The sequence below is a fragment of the Chinchilla lanigera genome, unplaced genomic scaffold (genome assembly GCF_000276665.1).
Source record: "Chinchilla lanigera isolate Chin_1 unplaced genomic scaffold, ChiLan1.0 scaffold00023, whole genome shotgun sequence".
NCBI classification, from domain to species: Eukaryota; Metazoa; Chordata; class Mammalia; order Rodentia; family Chinchillidae; genus Chinchilla; species Chinchilla lanigera.
In genome coordinates, this window is record NW_004955424.1 from 19,422,355 (window position 1) to 19,447,492 (window position 25,138).

Below are 25,138 nucleotides of genomic sequence, written 5' to 3' on the forward strand. Positions count from 1 at the left end.
CAGCCAAACTATTCTTGACATGGGTGCTTGAGATATGGCTGTTAGCAACACATTTTGGGGGGCTCTTTAATGAAAAAACTTAAGTTAAAAACAAGCCAAAAATTATAGGTTTCTTTATTTTTCACTAAACAGGCGATTGAAATACATGGTACAAAAATAAGTGGTAAGATCATTGTAAAATGAAATGAACAGAATAAATACTCAATTTAATTTTCCATCTATGAGACTTTCACAATAAAATCACAGTTTACTTTGTATTATACACGTGCTTGTTGGATCTATTCATCCTTACATAAGGCAACTGACAAATTCCTGGAGTTACCGGCAGCTGTCTGGGTTTTTTTTTTTTTTAAATGCTTTAAAGTTTTTTTCCTGTATCAATACAGTATATAAAAGGGGTAAAGAATTCAAACTTTTCTAAAGTAGCTAAATGATACAAAACAAATATTACACTATGTGATGCTGTGTGTTTTAGAATTAAACAGCAGAAATTACTCTGTCAGCTTATTCTTGGCAAGTTATCAGAAAATATTACATGAGTTATTTGGATACGTGAGCATATTTACATAGCTTGGAAAATCTTAATGTTCTTTTCCTCATGGCAGTCAAAATTAGGACTTCACACATTTCAGCATGCTTCAGTATTTGCTTTTACGTATATTCCAGTAAGTCCATTCTTGAAAAAAAATCCCACTTTTAACCCCATTTTCAAGTATAAACATTTCAAGGCTGCCATGGCCTCTAACCAGTTCACATAAAAAGGGAATTATCACCTGTCATGTTTTAAATATAAGTGGCTGCCATAATTTAGCTTACATAGTGAAGAATGTTCAAGGCAGGGGCAACCTTGGGGAAATCTTACAGAAGGACAGCCATAATGGTCTGAGCACTGACTTCCTGTTCTCTGACCTTGGATAGAAATTGCTTTTTAGCATATATACTGCCTTTCCACAGTGTCTTACATCAACCCTTCTGTGTGTTCGCACACTGTTTTAAAAACTGCCCTGTATTGTAACAGCTGTACTTGCTGGAGCTTAGCCAAGTATTTATGACAAGAACTCAGTCTTAAAATCGCTGGCCTTTAGTTTTGCCACTTCGCTGTACATACAGATCCCTTTAATTTCAAGTAATCACTAAGAAGTTTTACTGTAGTATGGCAACTCAATGTGCCAACCTGCCTGGCTTCTTAACCCTAACCTGCTGATGGAAGTGCTACTGGCAGCACCTTCTTAGGTTGAAGCAAAACTCCGAATAGCTGAAGATGTAGTTAACAGTGGGGTTAATACTCCTGTGGCATTTACAGCCACGTTCACAGAGCGTTCTTTATAGTCATATTTATTTCAAACAAGATGAACAAAAGTAGCTTAAATCTCTAGCTAAGGTAGCACTTTCTTGGGAAAAGGAGTAGGTCCAAAGTAATTGAGAATTCCTGTCATTTGAAGCTGATTATTACAGTGAACAGGAATAAGAATACCACCTTCCAGTTGGTATATATTAGCCAGTTTGTTTCCGTAAAGTTACCATCATCAAAAATGCCACTTTCATGCTTGTCAGACGGATTTAATTCCTAAGGGCTGCTCTAGCATACTCAGCGGAAAGGCATATTCCAGTTTATAGCCACATCAAAGAGGTGAAATGTATCATTTTAAGAATACATTACGCAAACCATTGATAATTTCCTACTACTTTGTAATTTGGTAAGCCCCCCCTATTATTATGTTATCCTTTTACTATTTAAAATAAAAAAAAGGGAATCTTACTTAAAAAAAAAAAAAAAAAGAATACATTATACATACCTGCCTTTTTAACCAATTCTAGGCTTTAAAGAAATAATATACATGTATATATGTATGTGTACATATAATTACTTTCCAGGAAGATGTTTCTTGTCTTTTTAAGTTCTCATTGTTTATACAATCAAAATTATTATGAGATGGCAGAATCATAAAACACTTCTAATTCTGAGTATGTCCTTAAATTTATGGTAAATCCACATTATGCTACTAAATAGCAGCTGGCACTTGAAATACTGTATTTTATGTGTCGAAGGCCAGTCTTTAAATATTGGAATTTAATAGCTATGTCCAGTGTCTCTCTTAAAAATCACATTTACTAGAACTTTAGACACTTGTTAATGTATTGTGTTTTCTTTTGTTATTCAACAACCAAATAGAACTTTTCATCAAGTGCTTTTTGGGGGTGGAATCTGCAGTTAATAGCAATAACTGATTGCTTTGCTTCAAAAAACTTGAGAATTGATCCTTTAACTGATTGATCCACTTTCTTTTGACGGTACTTAACATGCTGCTCCCCAACGACCAAGAATTCTTTACTCCTCCAGCTTTAGTTTCTGTAGGCACATGCTACATGGCCCTATCCATCCTCTACCCTGGCCTTACACAGTACTAGTCCAAGGGAAAGCAGAGGGGACAGATGAGTTCCTCAAGAATCACCCTTAAGCTTGACTAAATAATTAGTTCCATAACTAAGCTGAAGCCCCACAGCAACTTTCCATCTTCTTCACATCTTTTAAGGGGTCAGCTAGGCAGGAAGGTGGAGACCTCAGCCAGGAAGACAGCAAAGGTATGACCTGTGCCCACAGTAATTTGTAGAGGTTCTACTCCTTTACTGCTTTTCTTCTGCAGACCTCTGGCTAAAGTCTTCTGAAAATTTTTTAAAGAGGAAATGTAAAACCTAAGACTGCCTTTCTGAAAAAGACCCAAGGTTTCTGGCCAACCTATTGCTTTTTTCAGTTTCATGGATCCCCTTCTATGCCTAAGAATACCAAATACTGTATTTGGAAGCTTCTTTCTCAAAGCAGTCTTCTGTCAGTGACCCAACAGGTGGAAGACTTAGGAGGTTTCTCCACAATTTTTTTTAACTGAACAGAGGGAAGTCAAGACCTGTAAATCTTACTATTTTACCAAAAACTGCAAAGCCACATGCTTTTTATAGAGAAGCACCAAAAGGAAAACTTTCTGTTTGGAAGGGTTCATTGTAAATAGAAACAGTAACTCAACAGCCCTTACTTTTTCACAAGAGCAGGGCATTTTAAAGCTAGTACATTAAAGTTTCCTCCTTAAATTTAACTGTTACGTGGCTCTTGCCAGGACTTCTTGAGAACTTTTTCTTTCCCACAAACGACTTTTGGCTGGTGACTGCAGCTTTCCTGAAGAAGATGGCCTGAAAGAGAAAGTGCAAAATGTTGCAAAGGAAGAAAAAACAGCAATCACTTGCATTCATTTCAAAACTAAGATGAGTACTTAAATTGTTGGAATGAAAATACAGGAGCTCTGCACTCTTCAACTACCTTAGTATTTTATTTTTGGACAGAGTCTCAGCCCAGGCTGGCCTTGAAGTTGTGAGAAAGTTGTGCTCCTCCTGCCTAACCCCCACCTCCCCTGTGCTAGGATTATAAGCATATGCCACCATATCTGGCTGCTACAGTGAATTCTTACCTAAGAAATCTGAGTTGAGCATTACAGACATGTATAGAACTCCAGAAAAAGAACAGCAGAACTGTGGAATTATTGTGTGTTGGGCAGTGGCAGTGCCTCTCTCAACCCCTCTTTCCTATCATTCTGTTTGACTTTTTGTTTTTGTCCTTTTGAGACAGGGTCTCGCTGTGCAGTTCAGGCTGGCCTTGCACTCATTTTGTAGCTCAGGCTGTCTTGAACTCGCAACGATAGGCCTGCCTCAGCCTCCCGAGTGCAGGGATTACAGGCATGTGCCACCAGGCCTGGTTGTTTGACTTTTTGAGGGATAAAAAGAAATTCGTGTTACTTGCTAAGTCTCCAAGGTGTGTTAACACTCATGTGTCTCCTAGGCTTTTTTTAAGTGAGTGGTGTAGGAAACATGCAGAGAGCCTTTATGGGAAGGGCACATTAGCAGGAACTGCGTTTCGTGGGCACTTAGTGCTGCCGAGATGCGTGGACATGGGGCACTACATAAACTGTGCAAGAAGACCCTGCAGTCTGGGCAGCCTCATCACACTGGAGAAGTGTGTATGTGCAGACAAGAAGCATGGTTAAAATTTGGGTGACAGAAGCATAGAGGTGCTTATTCTCAGCAGGCAGCAGGGGTGAGCCTCCACCACCACAGGAAGACCCATGACCTTCCTGGCAATGGTAGTGACTCCTTTTTCTGTCCCACCGGTGATCTTCCTCCAGCATCTCATTTGTTTAAGCATGTTCAGTATGCATCTAAGTGACAGTCAACTGTCCCAGGAACTCTATGCCTTAAGCAGCACTGGGGCTGAAGGACAGACTTCCTTCTTGGGTTCCTTACCTGGTTAAACCCCTGCACATGGGGGCTGCATGGCTGACACTGGCTTGCTGTCAGGGATGAGGCTGCAGCCAGCCAGCATGTCCAGAGAGGCTAGGATAGAGTCATAAAGCCGATCTGCATGGCTCTCCAGTTCACCAGACTGCTTCGAGATCCTCCCAAGGACATCCTTCAAAACTAACAAGTATATAAAGGTACACAATTTTTCTCAAAGTAAGACTGTGGCAATAGTTCAACCCCCTACCCCGCTTCCCCAACAGTGCTCCTTGATTTATGTTGTACTGGGGAATCTGTTAACGTCTCACTACAGCTAAGATAATTTCCTGGTTCCACTTTGGAGTTAACATAATTACAACAGGGTGCGCACATGTGGTTTTCTGGTGACTGGTATTATCTGACTGAGGAGGTGAGGTAGGGCACACTCACATGCTTTTGGAGTTTAAAAGTTTAAAAATGAAATGAAACAGTATGCCTAGATTAGGTTGCTGGCCCTGCTGTTGGCTGGGAGGACACTTCACACAGATGGTCTGTGAATATATTGGGGAATGAATGCTTGTGAACTCTTGTGGGTCCTAAGTAAACAGACTTAAAAGATTTGTTAGCAAGGCCAAGCTTCACGCCTGTGGTGTTGGAATGTTCATGTGAGGAAGGGATGGGCTGAGGTCAGAGTGGATCTCACACAGCAGCGTTTTTTTTTTTCCTTTAAAAAATTATTTCTTTTGTTAACACAAAGACTGCCCTAGCTTCCGGTGCCTTTATCAGCTGTGCTAATAAGCGCCCTAGTTTCCTGCCACAGCTGCAGCGTGTACCAGCAGGGGAGGGGGAGGAAGCTGTGTATCTGTAGACAGTGCTGACTAGACCGGCAGGAGGAACACGGCTGGCTATATTGGCATCAGCCTCTGGGGAGGCCACCTCAGTACCTTATCACCAGGGCAAAGTGCTGTCCTTACAACTCTTTTCTGGCGGGGGAGGACGGCTAGGTGACACCTGGCTGTAAGGGTGGCAGCCTGTGCGCTGCATCTGACTTCTGGTCATCCTTGTGTGTTGCCAATGGAAATCAGGAATTCTCTTTGAAGTTTTAGAGGACAGGGGCCAAAGAAAAGAGAAGCTGGGAAGGGGAATGAAATAGAAATCCTTCCCAGTGCTACTCGGATGTTTTCTCCCCACTTCAGTACAGAGGGCAACTGTATCACTAAACTGCATTGTTAGCCCTTATTTTTTGACACAGGGTCTCTCAAAGCTGCATAGGCAGGGCCTGAATTTGTGATCCTCCTTCCCAGCGTCCCCTCAGTGCTAGGATTACAGGTGTGAGCCACCGCACCCAATTACTTTTGTGTTTTGAGTACAATATATAGGATCTCATTTGGCTCAGTGACACCAGTCTTTAACCCATTAGAATAAGGAACTGGGGGCGGGTGGGAGAGAACTGTCAGCTGCACTTCGCTGAGTAAAACTGAAGTGAAAAAATATGGAGGCTTCTATCAGGAGGCTGAAACAGGACCTCTTGGTCCTTTTCTTGTAGCCAAGTAAAAAGTGCTCTCAGGGGAGTGTATGTGCTAGCTCCACTAATCTGAGGAAGAAAGTGTGACATGTCAAGACAAAAACCCCAAGTGTTCTGATTATTTTAGACACAACGGAAGAGGCAGTGTATTGATCTGAAAGAGCCCACATACGTTATCTGAGAACGAGAGAAAACTGAAGCAACCTCCACACTACCCCACGTCACCTGTGAGAGCAGGGCAAAGTGGGCTGTTCTGTTACAGCCCTCTACATCTTGTAGGATAGGCACTGAAAACTGTGAACTGACTTTCCAGCGAAGGTCAAATGGTAACTCTGAAGAGACCTACTTTTTACATGAAGAGAGGGAGTTCCTGTATTTGAGTGCTCTCCCTTCCTTCCTGCTCAGGGTCCTGCACCTCCAGTCTGACAGCTGGAGTCTGCATAGCAGCTGCCTGAGGCGTTTTCACAACCGTACGGTAAGAATAATAATAGTATCTGTCTGGGCGTGGTGGCACACTTGGGAAGCTGAGGCACGAGGATCTTGTGAGTTCAAGACCAACCTGGGCTATAAAGTGAGGTCAAGGCCAGGCTGACCTGCGAAGTGAGACCCCGCCTCAAAAAGGACAAAAAGAAAAAACCATACAACAACAACAAAAAGAGTATCTTGCAGAGCTGAGACTAAATGAAAAAAATGATAATGCCAATTACTTCAGCCCATGCTAAGGGTTTAGTAAAATGTAATTATAAGCAGCAAAGGAGCTGGCATACTGAGTTTCTGCCCAAATGTAAACCTAAAAATCCTAGTGCCAGTGAACATGGGAAGAACCAAAACACAGCTCTTTAAAAAAGAGGACCGAGGATGGCAAAGGGCTCACACAATTCATAGTGAAGTCGCTTTTCTGCTGAAAACCCTTCAGTGGTCACCGTCTGTCAACATGCCTCTGCCTATTCACACATGTTCTCAGAACCCAAGGGGAATGGTCTAGACATGGGTAGGGTTGTTGTAACTTCAAGGTGGGAGGGTGACTGGATCCAGCTGGGGTGCTAACCATTCTGTAATGCACAGGAAACTTCCCTGCAAAGAACACTGGAGGCCCTTGGAGCCGTGGTGCAAGCGCTCGCTGCCCCTCCTGGGTATGCGCCTGCCCACCACTGTTAGGCAGCAGGTAGCGTACCCCTCACTGCCACTCAAGTCCCGGGGCCTGCTCAGCTACACCTGTGCTAGGATGCCAGGGTGAATCCCACTGCACCCTGCAACTGAGGCACAACACAGATGGGCTCCTTAAACCCTCACTTGTAGTCTCACAGGAAACTAGGGGATGCTTTTGGGGGGGTTATCAGTTCACTCTTCAACCTAGCACTCTCACTGATCTTCATGACAGCTCCCTCCATGGAGAAGGAAGACCATCCATTCTTGGTATCAGACACCCCAAGAAGTACTCTTTAATGTGTTTTTCACAATTTCCTAAATTGGGAATCCATCCTGCAAAAGGGAATTGAACTTGCAAGCCACAACTACCCTGCTCCCCCTTGTCAGTGGACTTTATTCTGTTCCCTGAGAATAGACTTTTCAAGTCCTTTTGATCAACACAGTATTTCCCTGAAAGAAATCCTTGCCCAAAGCAGATAAACAAAGAATTCAGCCAGAGCTGTGCAAGACAGGAAACTCACGAGGGCTGCCTGCAGGATATCCCAGCCACAACTAAGGGCTGCTGAGTTAAAACCAGAATTCCCACCCAGAACTCCACCAGGAAAACAAAAGCAGGAGCAAGAGTGCTGTTCTTGCAGGCTCGATAGCTAATTTTCTGCTAGGCTTACTCTGACAACAATGTCCCACCAGAGCTCTGCAGGGGCAGTGGTGATGTGAAGAACCCACAGAGCATCACCAGGCAGTCTAAGGCCATGGTGCACAGCAGTGGGGAGGAGTATGTTCTTGGCATACTGGCTCTCTACAACAGCACCGTGCAGGTCCCTAGGCCTGCTGTGGAAGGAATTAAGCACTGGCTAAGTAACAAAACCTCAAACCGGTACAACAGATATACAGACCAATGAAACAGAACGGAGGACCTGGAAACAAATCCACACATCTAGAGCCAACACTTTTTTTTTTTTTTAAACAAAGGGAGCAAGAGCATACAGAGAAGTGAAAGTCTTTAATAAATGGTGCTGGGAAGATTGGATATCTATATGCAAAAGATTTAAACTGGACCTCCATCGCTCAACTTGCATAAAACCAATCCAAAATTGATCAAAGACTTAAATGTAACTCCTGAAACTGAAACTGCTAGAAGAAAATATGCTGCAGGACACTGGTCTGGGCAAGGATTTGTTCTGACTGTGAGCCCAAAAGCACAGGTGCAACGAAACTGAAAAGTAGAGTTACGTCAAACTAGAAAGCATCTGCACAGCAAGGAAACCATAGCAGAGAGACGACCTACGGAAAGGGGAAATGTCTGAACCACTGATCAAGCGAGTAAATCCCAGAATATATAAAGAATTCAAAAAAATAAAAAATGGGATAATAACCTGAATAGGTACTTCTTAGAAGAAGATATACAAATGACCCCCCCAAAAATGCTCAATATAAAAAAATCATGAGGGTGGGGCCAGGGGTGTAGCTCAGTTGCACGGTGCCTGCCTGGCGTGGGTGAGGTCCTGAGTTTGATTCCTGGTGCCAAAAAAAGAAAGAAAGGAAAAAAAAAAAATCATGAGGGAAATGCAAATGAAAATCACAATGAGACATAATCTTGCTCCAGTTAGAACAGCTATTATTAAAGACAATGATGGTGCAGCTGCAGTGAAATGGGAACATTCACACTGTGTATAAGTTAAATTAGTAAAGCCATTATGAAAAACTGGAAATTCCTCATAAAACTGCCACATGATCTGGTTCCGCTACTGGGTATGGGTATGTATGTATGTATGTATGTATGTATGTGTGTGTTTGTGTGTACATACACACATACATACACACACATGTGTATATGTATATATATCCTTTTTTTCTTTTTTTTTTTTTTTTTTTTCCGTCTTTTTGAGGCAGGGTCTCACTATGCAGTTCAGGCTGACCTTGAGCTCACTTTGTAGCCCAGGCTGGTCTTGAAGTCGAAACAATCCTCCTGCCTCAGCCTCCCAAGTGCTGGGATTACAGGTGTGCGCCACCATGCCTGGCCTGGGTATATATTTAAAGGAAGTGAAATCAGTATGTCAAAGACATTTGCAACAGACTTCAACCTAGGTGTTGACTGATAGACGAATGGACTGAAAAATGTGACAGGTACACAATAGAGTATTACTTAAAAGAAGTTCACTTGCAACATGGGTAGAACTGAAGAACACTATGTCCAGTGAAATAACTCAGGCACAGAAGACATACTGTATGTTCTCCTGTGGGAGCTAAAAGGTTGCTATCACAAGAGCATGGAGAGGGAGATGGTTAATGAGTAATCAACAGGTGTGCAGTTGGACAGGAGTAACTTTTTTTTTGGTAGTGCCAAGGATCAAACCCAGGACCTTGTGCATGCAACTGAGTTTTATCCTCGTCCCACTTCTTATGTTTTGTAGCACAGAAGGGTAATTATAAATGACAATAATTAATTGTATATTTCAAAATATCCAGTAAAGGAGGTTTGGAATGGCCCCAACATAGAAATAATGATAAATCTCTGAGTTCATGAATATCCCAAGTTACTCGATCTGATCACTACACAGGGTACACATGTACTGAACTGCCGCACTTGTGCATTTATGTGTCGGTCCAAAATAAAAACTAACAGCCAAAAGCTCCCGAGCATCTCACCTGGGGTATTGTCCAGCAGGCACTGAAGAAGCGTCTCCCCCTTCTCTAGGACGCTCTCCGTCAAGGACTGATGCTCGTGGATATCTCTCTTAAATTGCTTAAGATGTATCAGGAAAGGGAAAAAAGCTGCATTACTATTGTTTTATAAAAGTTGTTGCCAAGGTAGCTGGAAAATACAGACGGCCTAGTCTGCAAAATACTTCAAGCAGTGACTAGTTTAACTTCAGCTTCTTTGAGCCCAGGGGAAACAGAGTCAGTGGTTTTCTCTGTTTAGTTTGACAGAAGTTCTTCTCAGGCACAGGCTAACTCCTGAATAGCTTGGAGTCAGAGATTCCTTTTTGTGCTTCAATTATGGGGTTTTGTTTCACTCACAGAATTAATGGGATTGCCAGAATCAATTGCACTCTATCTGAACGGACGTGACAAGAACCACAAGCAGTCTGTGATTAGAGAGCCCGGAGAGCCGCTGCATCTGTCTTGGTGACCTCTCTCTCCGCACACCTCCGCGGGAACAGCCTCAGCATCAGGGAGGCAGGGGGTTTCTTAAGCAGCTCATCTGTTTTCCCTCATGGCTCCTAGGCCTGTGGCTGGCTGTTTTTGAGCTTTAGCTGCTGAAAAGTGTCAAGTCAATCTCATGACCAAAACTTGGTGGTTAACATTTTGAAGTGCTAATTTTCCTGTTGGATTTACAGTTTTTCTGACCCTCTTCCTTTACTGTGATACCAATACTTACTCTCTGACACGACGTGTAGTTTAGATGCTGCTTCAACCCCACCATCTTACAATAAAGTACAGATGAGTCACATGTTAAAATGTGAACAGACACGAGCTTACACTAGGTCTTGATATAAGCAGGAGCCAAGACAGCTCATCTGTAAGCATGAACCACACACTACTGTGTGGGAAGGACTGACAATGCAGTCTCTCTTGTACACAGAGGCCTAGGCTTTGATGACCTGCAGGAGCATCTGTGGCCTCGTATCGTGGCTGTACCCAGAAAATAAGATAGCTGCTTCTGGAAGGTAACACAGAGAAGGGTAACAGGGATCAAATGGCGGGAATCGAGTTAGTCCATTTGTCCCTGTTCACATAGGGGAGCAAAGGCTATTGATGTAAGTCTAATAGGGTGACTCCTCTCCTAACAGAGGTGCTGGCCCTGGAGCTGGGGTGCGGGACCTGCACAGATATGTGTGTACACGTGCACACCAGGGTCTGCACACACAGGATTCTTGGGCTCAGTCCTTCTCTCCTGTGCTCACTCTGGCTGAGGAGCTCATGGCAACCTCTCTCCACACAGCAGCAAACAGCATTCCCTGTAGGGTGGAGCAGTTTGACCGCCCCGCCCAAGCTCAGGCGGGCTTTCAGTGGGCTCCAAAATGGAAAACAGGCCCTTCCTCCAGCTGGGGTGTGGTTGAGTGGACTGGAAGCAGCTAAGCACAGGCTGGTGCAGCCCTGGCTCAGATACACAGAACGTCTTCTGCTGAAGATAGGGCTGAGTGAGAAGCCCGAAGAAGCCCTTCTAGACTAGCATCAAGCTCAAACCACACGGTCCTTCCTGAAGGCTTGGCCAGGCTGACATGCTGGCAACAGGCCGAGGTTAACTGTATGTTTAGGAAAAACAACTGTATGATTTATCTTCCGATAAACTTAATACACAAGCATGTTGAGAAATACCTCACAAAGAGGTATTTTTAAAGTAACAGGACACTAATGAAAAGATGAAAAATAAATCAAAATTCCAACTTGAGCATAAACATTTTGTTTACAGTTGCTCTATCGAAACACCCTGTGCAATTCTGGAGTCAGGGCAGTTTCCGCTGAGATCGTTAAATATTGGCATATCCAACAGAAATTTCTGTGATGAAGGGTTCTGTACCTATACTGTTTAGTGTGGTGGCCACTTGACAGATGCAGCAACTGAGCACTTGGAGTGTAGCTAGTGGCAACTTATAAAATCTAAACCTTTCATTTAAACAGCTATATTTGAATAGTGGTTTTACATGTCTATAAATACCTGTGACATCTGGGAAATTACAATGCAAATCACCCTAAAACTTTTTTCTTAAATTTTTTCGGGGTGGTACTAGCGATCTAGTAGCCACAACTTAGGGCTTATGGGCAGGTTAGGTGAGCTGCAGCCTTCAGCCTTCTTTTTTTGTGGCACTGTGGACTGAATGCAGGAAGCACTGAACTACATTACCACCCACTTCTCACACATCCTGCTAAATTGCTCACGCTAGCCTCCAGCTTATGATCCTGCCTCAGCCTCCCAAAGAGATTAGAGTACAGGCATGCACCACCATACGCGGACCCTAAAGTTTGTTCTGATTCCAAATAAATCTAGCCAGGTGTGGAGTAATTCCAGCACTCGGGAGGCTAAGGCAGGAGGATCACTGTGAGTCCAAAGCCAGCCTCGGCTACACAGCAAGAGCCTATCTCAAACCACCCCTTCAAAAAAAAGAATTTGAAAAAGATTTCTGGAAAAACAGGCAACTGAGCTACAGCATATCAGGCATCAGTTATTTTGTTAAGTAATTTTTCCATCACTCTTGTGAGTGAACCACCAGAAGCCAGGAGCACACGTTACCCGGTAAAGCTGCAGAGAAGACTTGAGACCTGTGAGACTGGACCAGGGAGGAGTCCCAAGGTCAGTGACATCTGTGACATTATACAGCCAGTGGATCAGCTCTTCCAGTTGACAGCAAAACATCTGCAGAGACAAACGAAAGAATACACAGCATTACTGGCAGAATTGCTGTTACATTATCCAATGGCTAAAAATATCAGATGACTCTGGGAGAGCAACTGTGTACCTTTCCAGAGCCTCCCCTCAGCATGGGTTTCCCTTTCCTGCCTCACCCGCTTCCAGGAGGGCTGGACCTCCTTCTGCCAGGGAAACAAGAAGTCCCACTTGTTCTCCCTGCGCTCAGCCAGAGATGACCGCAAAAATGACAAGCTGAGAAAACCAGCCGTGCAGGTTGGAGTGCAGCTGTGAAAGGAAAGGGAGAGGAAGTGCGGAAGAGCAGGTCTGCAGACACAGTTCTTGATCAACACTATTACCAGGAACTGCTTCTGTGGGGAGATGAGAAGGCAAAGCAAGTAGCTAAACAGTGACTAACCTGAAGCCACAGCTGGTAACAACTCTAGCTCATGGTATATCAATCTTTTATCACAAAGAAGGGTACATGGTAACATGGATCCTACCTGCTCCACAGGATAGATAACCCTCGTGACTTGTGGGCGGGTGAACTGGACTGCCAGGGCATGTTGGTGGTGTGGGCTTAGGGGCTGGCAGGGGACCTGCTATCCTGCAGTGTCCTCGCTGCAGCATGGATGCAGAGTGCACACTCACGCCTGCCACTCAGGACAATGGGCTGCTTGAAGAGTGGGAAAAGGCCACCTCCTGAACCTTCATGCTATGTCAAAGCACTGAGTGAGACTTTGGCTGGAATTACTTAATTCCCACAATATCCTTAAGAGGCAGTGATCCACATTTTTTGTTTTTTTGAGACAGGGTCCTGCTGCATAGTTCAGGCTGCCCTTGAACTCACTATGTAGCCCAGGCTGGCTTCAAACTTGTGGCAATCCTCCTGCCTCAGCCTCCAGAGGGCTGGGATTATAGGTGTGCGCCACCATGCCCAGCTTCAATCCACATTTTATAAACTAGCACTCACGGAAAAATTCTGGAGGAGGCAGTGGTATGATTCAAATTCAGATCTGCTTGGTCTTGACAACCCTATGCCATTCATAATTACATCTCCTGAGCCACATGTGGGGGCGCACACGTGTAATCCCAGCACTCGGGAGGCTGAGGCAGGAGGATCGTTGCAAGATTGAGACCAGCCTAGGCTACAAAGTAAGCTCAAGGCCAGCCTGAACTGCATAGTGAGATCTCCTCTAAAAAAAAAAAAAAAAAAATTTACACCTCCAGATACTAATAGGTAGGTGCCCCACAAAAGGTGCAGTGACAAAGAAGTGACATCCGATACCCCTACCTTTCCAGGTACTCTGGCAAATGAAGCTCTGAGAAGTCTTGTGGTCAAGATAGCCACTGACTTTGTAAAGCCCGGTGTTACCCAAAGATGTGTGCGCATGAAACCCTTTCTGTGCAGAACTTCTCTGAGGTGGCCAGCAGCCAGGGATGGTTAAGAGCCCAGGCTCTGCAGACAGTGCCTGGCTCTGATTCCTGGCTAGCTGGAAGTGGTCACATTACCTAACGTCCTTCTGTCTTTTTCTCCAGTGAGAGGAGAACAGTACTTATCTGGTAAGAGCTGTGAGGACTAAGGAAAGGTAAGGTACAGCGGAGCGCCTGATACATGAAGGAATTTCACTGTGATGTGGAGGACAGAGGGACAAGACAAAGCCTGTCCACACGGACTGTCATTACCTGCACACACTGGACCAAGGAGGCTTCCCTCTGTCCTTCTGCTTTCCTGAGAGGATGCCCTTCAGCATCTAGATCTGAGGAGGGCCACTTGTCCAACACAGTTGGCAAGGCGGGGCATGACTTCAGTAGTCCAGAGGAGACCTTCAGGGCCTGGCTGCTCACCAGACTGTCTTCTGCAGAATTCTGGGCACACATGAAGTTGTGCAGGTTCTGGCCTTCGAGGGCCCCAGACCTGTGGAGGGCAGCCCCAGAAGGAAGCTGGCTTTGGCTGGAACCTGATGGGAGGGAAGCTGGCCCGTTACTGTCCGACACTTCTGAAGAGCTCTGTCCCTCAGCAGCCCCAGTGGGCAGAGTCACTAATGTGGGCATGGTGCCTAGATATGAAACCAAACTAGAAACCTGTGTCAGCCGAGTGGGCAGGGCAAGATACTCATCGTCACTTTCCACCTCATCTTCTGATTTCCATCCAGACTCCACTCCGGCAGGGCGCAGGACACCCTGGCTGGCCCTCTTCTCCCTCTCCGGCCTGGGTGAGAACCATTCTCTGTCTCTTGTCCTCACTTGGGGAAAGCCCAGCTTGAGCTGCTTGCCCACAGGTAGCCAATCCTTTGTGCCCCGCAGGGCTGTCTCCCCACCCTTCCAAGGGGCATCCCCACGGCCTGGGGCCTTAGGCGTGGATGAAAGCTGGCTCCAAGGTATTCCCTGCTTCTGGGGTACTCCAGAGGGCCACTGCTTAAGGCTTGGTTCTCTGGGCCCACAAAATGGTAAGGTGGGGGCCTCTGCTAGTGGGCAATTGGAGGCGACATTGATTGGTGACTTGAGAGTGCTTGTGGGGGAGACAGAGAAGCTGTCCAGGTCTACACCAGAGTCCTGCAGGACAGGCTCAGCCACCGTGCGGCTGTCAAGTTGCTTTGGGGGCCGGGGCCCAGGCCTCAGCGGGTAGGTATAGTCAAGCAGGTCTTCGTACTCTTTATTTGGGTTCCAGAGTGGGGAGTGGCGGTCGGGAGAAGGAGGCAGGGAATCTGGCAGCACACAGGCCCAATATTCAGTCTGGAAGGAGAGGCGCCTCCTGCCCAGACCAGCAGTATCACCGCCAGAGGCTGTAGGCTGCGATGACCACTGGAGCCGAGGCCCTGCCACCCCAGCAGTGAGGGGATGCTGGGAGACCGCCAGCTCCAGGGAGGACGAGACCTTGGCAAAGGAGCCACTCTGAGGCACTGCCTTCTCTTGGTAAGCCTGGAGACTGCTACCAATAGAGGAGGCAGAGACACTGCTGCTGGACAGCCGAGGAGCAGTGGCACCTAGGCTCACTATGGACTTCCGCTGTGACGGGAAAGAGACACCTGAGATGTGAGGCTGCTGGTTCAGGCCCAGCAACTGGGGTGAATCAACTGGGGATGGGTCACCTTCAGTATCAGCGTCGTGTCCTGAGCAAAGGGCTGCAGTTCTGGGCATGTTAACAGTTTGAGGTAGCCCTTGGGAGGCAGAAAGCTTCGTCTCCTCCATCTGCAATAAGAGGGAAGAAAAGGTACTCCAGTGTAAATAACCAAACCTACTTTCTTCTCAAATGAAAACCCAGAGTTTTGCTGTGGACCCCCATGATATTCAGGGAAGATCTCAAAATGAAAATCCCACAACCTAAGACAAAAATCAGACAAAGGAGCCTGTAATCCCAGTACTTGGGAGGCTGAGGCAGGAAGACTATTCCAAATTCAAGATGGGCTTGGATGACATGGTGAGTTCAAGGCCAGCCTGAACTATACAGTGAAATCCTGTCTCAAAAACAAAAACAAAAACACCCCCGAAACCACCACCACCACCAAGCAAATGAGCGGGTGCTGCTAATGCAGCTCCAAAACAGCCTCCATGTGGAAGTCTTTCCCTAGATGATCCCTATCCATGGTCCTTTCAAAAGTTCTTCCTCCACGGTACTGTTTGTGAGCAAGCAGAACTGAGACAGTTTATCATGAGGAAGCTGGAAAACACTGCACACTCTTTGGGCAGTGTGCCCTGGGCAGACTGAAAGCCTCAATCACCATCACTGATAAGAGATCCAAGCTCAGCAGGCCCCACCAGGCTGCAGCCTGCTGAGCTCGAATGCCAGTGATAGCTGAACACTGGCAGAATGAGTCACTCATCTGAGCTTCTTCATTTTGAATTGGTTTAAAGAACTCCTCCCACTTCAGGGAGGCAGAAAATCAGAATGGTTAAGCGATGGGGTTTGGAACCAGGCAGATCTGCAGGTACTAACTGCAGCCTTCCCCATGAGTCCCACTTCATACTCCAGCTTCCCCAACTCCCCCAACCACGGCAGCTAGGGAAAGATGTAAGACGCTGGTAATGCTGGCATGTACTCCCAAAGGACAGCACTGGCTCAAACCACAGATCCACTTGCTTTAGTACTCACCTGGCTTCCTAGAGAAAGGTCTCCAATCCCTGTAATGGCAGGAGGAAGCAGGCCACCGAGGGCAGGCCTACCCCCATCAGCTTCCGCGGCTCTGTTGGCCACACTAGCCTGTGGCAGATGAATTCCAGAGGTGCTGCTAGGGTTAGCCCCAGCCCAGCAGGTAAAGGCAGGTAGCCCCTTTGTCCTGCACACAGGAGAGGCAGGCCCTCCCTCAGCTTCCTGGTAAGGTGGCTGCCCTGCCTCAGGGCCCTGGGCCATCCCTTCTTGCTCCTCAAGGTGCCAGCTCCTGCAGGGCTGGGCCTTCGTGTCCACATGTGCTTCCAGCTCTGCCTTTTCTTCACCCAGGGCCATTGGGCCGTACCTAGGTTAGGGCTCCCCTGAATCCTTCCAGCTCCCTATAAAACAGGGGGAGGGAAAAGGGAGAGAAAAATACAGGTTCTCTACGTTAGTATCCAGGAAACCTTGGTTTTTAATAAGTAAGGCAACTTTTTTTCTTGGTCAAAGGAAAACATAACAAATGGTGACTATACTTCCTCAAGGGAGGAAGGTCAAACTTTTCTTCTGCCCTGAACTTTTCCAAAGGGGATGCAAAAAGATGCACAAAATTTTGTCCTCTAGTCTTCTGGGGGCTGGTACCATCCCCAACAGCAGGCACCCAGACAGGCATCATAGGTATTACTGTGCACAGGCTTGGCTGGCCTGAGCTGCAAGGCAGTGGTACAGAAAGCACTTTTATTACTATAAATTGCTGACAGGAAGACAAACCTCCTCATCCTAAAGGGCGTCTTTCTGGGAGGTTCATATAGGAGATGGTGATGGCAAACTAGTGGGTGCTTTTTCTCAGATGGAGTCTGTGGCCGGATGACACATCTGATCCTAAGTGCCTATCAAGAGATGCTTTCCAGTTCTGTGAATCTCAAGAATACAGATCATGACCTCCTTGGGCTATTCTTGTCTCTGATTAGCGTCCCCCTGTGCAGTTCCTGACATGACACAATGCAGGCCTAGAGGGGTAGGCATCCCTGCACATTACCAAACTCGTGGTAATGAGAAAACAGTCTTCGCCCGATTACTGTGGATGATGACAAGGGCAGTGAGGTAAAATGGCAAGCAGGGCAGGCGCGCTGGTCTCAGTGCTTGCCTTTGCCAGTGTGAATCACAGCAAAGGCTTGAATCCTGCCTAGTCACCTTTTTTGCCTGCCTGCTGTCCAAGGGAAGAGGCCTGACCTTCCTCCTCACTGGGTAGGAGCCAGCTGGGCCCTCCCCACACAATCCTGCAGTGGTTCTGCTGTCACAGTGGTCCTTTGGCAAGCGGGTTGGGCCTGGTTCTCTCTCTCCTGGAGGACAGCAAGTCAGGGCATGTCGGGCCACCCCTGGGCCCAGGAAGGGTGCACCCTTTCCATGATGCGTGCCTCCACCTGGTGGACGTGTAGGACCCTCTAAGGGCATAGAACCACCCACAGGCAGTGGGCCCAGGTGGGTGTCTTGGTCAAGGGTGGCCAGTGTGCAATGAGAGGTCAGCTACCCTCCTTTGGCAAGTGTAGTTTGTGCCAGCCTAGGCAGCCACATGGAAGGCCAGGCAGGTAGGTAACTGTGGAAGTGGAAGTGGCCCTACAAGCTGCGTTCACCCTTGAGAAAGGGACAGAGACTGGGGCAGGCAGGGCAGGGGGCAGAGGGTGAGCACTCGGCAAGAAAGGGAAGAACTGGAGCGGGGTCTGTAAATAGAAGAGTACCAGAACAGAGGGAGACCACTCTTGGCCAGCCAGGGCTCCTGCTGGGCATTTGAGAAGCAGGGCCACTCCAGGAGGGCTTACAAGGGAAGGTGAGGGAACTGTGAGCTCAGGATGTCAGCAGCCACCTGCAGTGCAGCTGGGCAAACCTCAAAGCTCAAACCTGGACAGAAATAGCTTTGTTTCCCTAGAGATGGAGGTGAAGCATGGGAGAGGCATGCTGGTGGCACCAGGAGAGCTGCCAAGGGGCTCACTCTGCCTCCTCTGTGTGCCAGGAAATGCAAGCTGGGTAGGCACTGCACATACTACTGACACTCCTGACACTGCTTTGTGCTGGAAAACAGTTCTGCCCTGTGCTGCCTGGACACACGAGGCTCCAGCCCACTTCAGAGGTGACAGGGAGAAGAGCATGCACTTCCTGTGCACTTTCACTCAATTCTCACAACCACCAGATTGAGGAGTTAGGCAGGAAAACAACTTTTGGTAAGCAATATATGGCTCAAACATGAAAATACAGTATGCTATAGATTTAAGTCTGCTCCTGCTCTTTCCCCTTTTCCCGCACTAAATGAGCCAGTGTATTCAGAGCATTCACAACAGTGCCTGGCATGATATATATACTAAGTGTCAGCTATTGCCATTAACGTCACTAGGGCTTTGACAGAATTCTTGTTAACAGGGTCTCACTAGGTAGTTCAGGCTAGACTTGAACTCACAGCGAACCTCCTGCCTTAGCATCCTGAGTGCTGGGATTATAGGTGTGCACCACCATGCCCGGCTATCCTTCTCTTATTTTTCTTAAACAAAATAACCTGGAAACCATTACTTAGCAGTGACTTAGCACAGGAAGCACCCTCTTTCTTATTGCGGTCCGGTGATGTAGGATGCACTCTACTTTGTTTTACCAGTCCTTTTAGGAATGCTTATTTGGGTTCAGGTTATTTTCTATCTTTCACTAGTACAAACAATGTGATGAATACCACATCATGTGTATGGACACTGAACCAGAAGCAGAACTGCTGAGGTGAAGCTCTGGGACACATGCTGCTCATGGCCCTTAGGTGGTATTGGTTGCGTGCCGCCAGTACGTGCAAGTGGCAGCATCCAATGGGAGGCAGGGGCTCTTATCCTCACTTTACAGAGGAAACCACAGGTTGGGGCTCCAGTCCTGGCCTGTCTGACTCCAGAATCCAAGCCCTTTGTGAACCAACCATGGAACAAGTGACAAAAGAGAAAAGCCCACAACACAGAGGAGGAAGAAGACCAGTGAGTGGAGGGACAAACAGCACAGGGACCAAACCCCTGCAGAGAAACAGATTTTCACAGAGCCACATCTTCACCTTGTGGCCTTTTTAGAAACTACACACAGGGGCTGGGGATTTAGCTCAGTGGCACAGCACCTGCCTGGCAAGCGCAAGGTTGTGAGTTTGATTCCCAGTACCAGAAAAAGAAAAAAAAAAAAAAAGAAACTGCACACAGGGGCCAGGGATACAGCTCAGTGGCACAGTGCCTACCTGGCAAGCGTGACGTCCTGAGTTCAATTCCTGGTACAAAAGAAAAAAGAGAGAAAGAGAAGAGAAGAGAAAAGAAAGAAACTGCACATAAAGACTTGTGGGTCAGTTATGTTCTCCCAAGCCATGACCTGGAGAAATTAGGGTGAACACTGAACCTAGCCTACAAAACCCTATCACTACCTTTTGCTCCATGCCTAAAAACCCCATGCCAGAGCTCCTTTACATCCTCATAGCTGTGGTGTTAAGACAGGATACTGAAACACAAGGTGACTGCAGCAAGGTGGGTACAAACACTTTTTTTTTGAGACATGGTCTCACTATGTAGTACAAGCTAGCCTTGAACTCACTATGTAGCCCAAGCTGGCCTCAAACTCATGATGATCCTCCTCTCTCAGCCTCCTGAGTGCATTTTGTTTACACAATGCATTTTTGTCTCCTCTGGACCTTGTTATCCAAAAAAAGAAGGTATCAATGTATCCCGGACAGGAGGGTGTGCAGAACTACTACAGCTATTATAAACTGTCCAGGAGATATTCCTAAGTAACTCACAATATCACAAACCTACACTAGATTAACTGGCCAGAGGGCCCTCAGCAACCAGGTAAGAACATCTGAAATTCAGCAATTTTCATGGAAATGGTACAGTACTTCTAAGTCCCTGAAGTAATAACTTGCACAGACTTAAAACATGTGCTGAAGAAAGCCAGTGCTATGGTTAATGCACATTCTGGGCTCCTACGGTCAACCCTGTCAGCATTTTCAGGGTGTGTGAGGTGGAGTGTTGTATACTGCATCAAAGTCTGGTCCTCACTTCTATAGATTCTAGATCTTATACACCATTGTTCTATCCCTTTGGCAGCAGGGGTGGGGGTTCTGCGTGGACCCTTCCTATGAGAGCACGCCTCTCTCAAAGCAGTCTGCTACACAGACCAGCACTGGGCCCCTATGAACGTTGGGCCTTCACCTCCTCAGGCCACACCTCCGCCAGTGCTCCGGATGTGAGCAACTCCATGACGAGGACAGGCCCTAAGTAGTCTCCTTCCCTCCAAGGGAATGCCAGGGAGTTGGAATCAGAGCACAGACAATGAACAGTGCACCCCATCTTCCCCTCTAAGAAAGGTCTGTACATACCACTACTGCCCTCCCCTTGTCCAGACAAGCAGACAGACACGTGAGTTTCAGGATATTCTAGGGACCAGCTGGACTTCACCATCTTCTGTTAGTAGGGCTGGGATGTAATTCAGTAGCACAGTGCTTTCCTAGCAAGCATGAGGCCCTGGATCCCACCCCCAGCACCACAAAAAGAAGACAAAAAAATCTTTCATTAGCTTCCAAGACTGACAAAGGCACTCTGCTCACCAGATATAAATAGGAGTGATGTAGGTGTGGCTTATTCTTGCCCTACACTGAAAAATATATCCAGCACCATGCATGTGGTAACACTAACTCTGAAAGACTGGGCATCTGCCCTTCCTGGGATCTGCCGTATCACCCTGGGGCAGTCCTACCACACTAGCAACTGGGGCTTCCTCCCACTCCTGTTCAGGATCGAGGAGGACTAGGAATTGTGGAGAAGGGTAGTGGTTTGCTCTTGACTAATTCAAAGGAATGATCACAGGAAACAGTTCTCTGAACAAAAAAGAACTTTCCCTGGGATTCTTTTTCTTTTTGAGACAGGATCTCACTATGTTGGTCTTTAACTCACTATGTTCCCCCAAGTTGGCTGTGAACTTGCAATGCTTCTGCCTCAGCGTCCAAGTGCTAGGACTACAGGTTTGTGTCACCACACCTGGCTCCCTGGGATTCTTTAAATCATGAGCTCCCTTTGGAACAAGATTATTCACTCCAACTGTGCCCTAAAAGTTCCTTTCTGGCAAGGGCCATCCTGTCCCTGAGCCCAGAGAGAGCTACCTGTGATGGCACCATGAGGCTGGGTGTTGCTCCAGGGACAGCTGCTCCAAACTGTGGATCTTGTTCTCCTGAGTCACAGGTATGGAGATAAATGCATGAACACACACCAGCAGAACGTGGCCAGTGAGCCAGACAAAGTGGCTCTGTGCACTGCTGCTCCTCCACAGGGAGCGGCAGGACCTATCAGGGCAGGGGGCTGCAGGCGTCCGGGCACTAGATGTATGGGAGAAGGGAGCAGCAAGGCAGTGGCCAATCCAGTTAGTTGGCCACATGGAAGAAGGTAAAGACACACACTGAGGATGCTGATGAAGGGGACAGATCCCAAAGAGGACTGAGGGCTGCCTTGGTGGCTGCAGGTCTGACACTGAAGTCAGTGGCCAAGAGCAAGTGCTCCCCCGACCCCTGTTCTTTTCCTGTTGTAGGAAGCCACCTGAGGCCTCAGTCCTCCAGAGATGCTGTCCTTCCCTGAGGAGCAGGCGATCCTCCTCGGCAGGTGAAAGCAAAGCACACTGAAAATGAAGAACAGGCTCAAAGCTCCAGAGGGCTGAGCACATCTCCTGTGACACGGCGGCCGGCCTCAAGCAGCCCCTTCTTTCCCCCGCTGGGCTGCTTCTCTAAGTTCTCCTTGGCTTCACACAACAGCAGGAGCCCCCAGGGTTGTGAATGGAGCCTGAGAACTGGCTCACTGGTCCGCAGACTGACTAAACCCCAAACAGCCTTGCCTCAAGACTGATCTTCACTTACTGCAGAGGTCTGCAGATAGCTTTAAGGACATGCAAAGGCCACATGTACAAGGAGCTTGGCTGAGCTCCCAGCCACCTCCCCTCTCAACTCCAAGCTCTCTGACGCTCAGAGAGCAAGGATGCGGAGGTCTGAACACCTTAATCAACATTTTTTTTTTCTCCAAAGAGCAAAGCAGAAAAATAACTTTCCAGTAATACAAGTTGCTCCTACTATCACAGGGAGCTGTACCTGGGTCACATGGAATACTAATTTTATTTGATGGAATGAAGTGTTTGTTGTCTGATTCTAAAGTTGCAAAATAAAACCAATCAATATCTTTAAGTAGCCAGGCATGGGGGTGCACACCTGTAATTCCAGCACTTGGGAGGCTGAGGAATGAGGGTCACCATAAGCTCGAGGCCAGCCTTAGCTACATAGAGAGACAGTCTCAAAAAAATCTTTAAGCAAACAAAAAAGAAATACAGAGACTTAGGTTAGCATTTTAGAACTCAAAAGTGTGTTGAAAGTGCGATCCAGGTTACCTCATAGCTTGTTGGTCATGCAGATTTTTAGGATCTGCCCAAAGCCTTGAAATCAGAATCTACATTTTAGTCGTATCTCCAGATGACTTGTGAGGCACACTAATGCTTCAGAAACACCAGGCTGCAAAGTTAGGACTGTTGTTATTAAGGAATAACTATAATAGCTTTATGACCATTCACTGGGCCCTTCTCTCATGCCAGGCACACAGGAGAAAATTTATGCCCTTGTCCTCAAGGTCTTTGCAACAGGACACTTGAAAAAAGCTCACATCTGTGGCAGGTTTCTAACGGCTAATTACAGAATGGCACACTAAAAGGGGATCCCCAGAAAAAACTGTATTCCCTAGAAAAGATTCAAGATCTTTTGTGGATATACTAAAAACAGGATCACAAACCTAAATTTTTCCTGATTACAAGTGTGGAGGGATAAAGAGTTTATTTTGGAGACTCCAAATAATTTAAGGAAGCCAGGAGTGGCAGCGCACACCTGTAGTTGTAGCATTTGCGAGTTCAAGGCCAACCTGAATTACACTGTGAGAACCTGTCTCAAAAAAAACCCACCGAAAAAAACCAAGCAAGATTTAAAGAGAAACATCCCAAAAGAGCTCACAGCTGAAAGGAAATACACATTTCAGCCTGTTTCCTGTGAGGAGTGGTACAGGAAAAACCTGGAAGTGAAGCATTATCCCCCAGGGGTTGTATAGAGACACCTGTAGGTCCCGCAAACAAGTCTAAAGCCAACAGAAGACTTCTACTCTTCACAGTGTCAGTGAACAACTTTAAAGGTAGGGAACATTTTCTGCATGAGAACAGACTGATTCATAGGGAAGCCAGAGATCACTTCCACATGCTCTGCTTCTCTTTGAAGACATTTTATGTGCCTCCCATTCTGAAGATTTTCCTCCTCGCCTCACATCAGCCTCCATCTACGTATTTCTCTTCTCTGTTACATGACCATTTTGAGTAACACACCACATTAAAAGTGTATCAAATATGACTGTAATATTTGGCTAATGCCTAATCCGACATCTAATCGATCTCTAGTAGGTGTTAAGATTCAGATAATCTATGAATACCTTTACTGTGAGAAGAGAATCAGGAAAGTTTAAGAGATTTTTTTAAAAATGAAGAATCAGAAAATGTTGAAAGCCAGAGACCTTGAAGGGTCAAGTACTGTGCTGGTATTTGTACTGGTGAATCTGTTCAAGTACCTGCTCATTTTTACTATTTTTTGGTGGGGGCAGTACCAGGAATTGAACTCAGGACCTTGAGCTTGCCAGGGAGGTGCTGTGCCACTGAGCTATATCCCCGGCCCTACTGTACCTGTTCATTTTTATCCTAACAAGTACCCAGCATATTCTTTGTGCCAGGAACCTTATCAGCATTTTATATCAGTATTTTATTTACTCCTCACAACCGCAGAGTAGATACTATCACTAAGACCATTTTACAGGTAAGGAAACTGAGGCATGGAGTAAGTAACTTATCAAGAGTTAGTAACACGGCAAGGTGAAGTCTTTTTTCTTTTTTTTAAAGCTAAAGTCTTACTTGACTTAGACAGCTTGCGCTCAGCTGCCTCCCTAACCTGTAAGAATTACTGGCCCCAGTTAAAGGAGTAGAAGTTCCTGTTTTGTCAACTTCTGGCTAAACAGCTAGGCTTCTTTCTGGGTTTTTCTTGGCTTCCATCGCTGAGCGCCTTCATCATGCTAGGGATGCGGAAACCACAGTATTATGCGATGTTTATCGAGAGGCAGGCCACAGAAGAGATCTCCAAGGAGGACGCGATTCCCAGCGGTGGGGTGGGAGAAGAGCTTCCAAAAACCTTTAGAGAAGGGGTGAAACCGAGTTTCCTGCTCTTTTCTGTACTCAACGGCCCAGAATTTACTTAAAAGGGCGGGCAGGGGCGCGGAGGGCACGGGGTAAGAGACGACCTGTGTCTGTTTTAAGCCTGCCCAAGCAGACGGAGCCCGCAGTCTCAGCACGCACTTCACACCCTCCACACCCCGGTCCGAGCGCCGCTGGGCACGGAGCGCCGCGTGCCAGTACGATCCCCGGCGCGCCCACCCGGGACTGCCGGCGGGGTCCGAGCTCCCCCGGCACCGGCAGGCTTCCGCTCGCTTTCGTTACCAGCAGCACACGGACCCCAAGCCACTAATTCTCCAGGGCCTGCAGACAGGTTCTGGGCATGCGCCCTGGGCTGCCGAGAACCGTTGTGGTGATGACAGTTACACAGGCGAAAAACATTTCTAAAACACGTGAGACGCGCTCCTCCCTCCGCCGCGCGCACGAAGGAGGGCACGGTCCGGCGTCGGGACCCCGCGGGGGATGAGCGCGGCCGCGC

At 46.9% G+C, this 25,138-nt stretch overlaps 2 protein-coding genes across 2 annotated transcripts in view; one reads left to right on the forward strand and one right to left on the reverse strand.

The window, feature by feature from the left end:
* Positions 1 to 1,733: 1,733 nt before the first annotated feature.
* Cep68 (centrosomal protein 68kDa) lies at positions 1,734 to 16,772 on the reverse strand (the record flags this gene model as incomplete). The annotated part of the gene is given in 6 exon segments (XM_013514674.1): positions 1,734 to 3,183; positions 4,288 to 4,461; positions 9,584 to 9,680; positions 12,171 to 12,293; positions 13,971 to 15,476; positions 16,378 to 16,772. Coding segments are annotated over 5 exon segments (2,247 nt in total). The 3' UTR covers positions 1,734 to 3,183; positions 4,288 to 4,291.
* A 7,737-nt stretch (positions 16,773 to 24,509) lies between these two features.
* Positions 24,510 to 25,138, forward strand: part of LOC106148572 — a 12,375-nt gene continuing 11,746 nt past the window's right edge. The window contains exons 1-2 of the mRNA XM_013514591.1: positions 24,510 to 24,591; positions 24,745 to 24,899. Coding sequence (XP_013370045.1) covers positions 24,510 to 24,591; positions 24,745 to 24,899 — 237 coding nt within the window. The remainder of the gene's footprint in view (positions 24,592 to 24,744; positions 24,900 to 25,138) is intronic.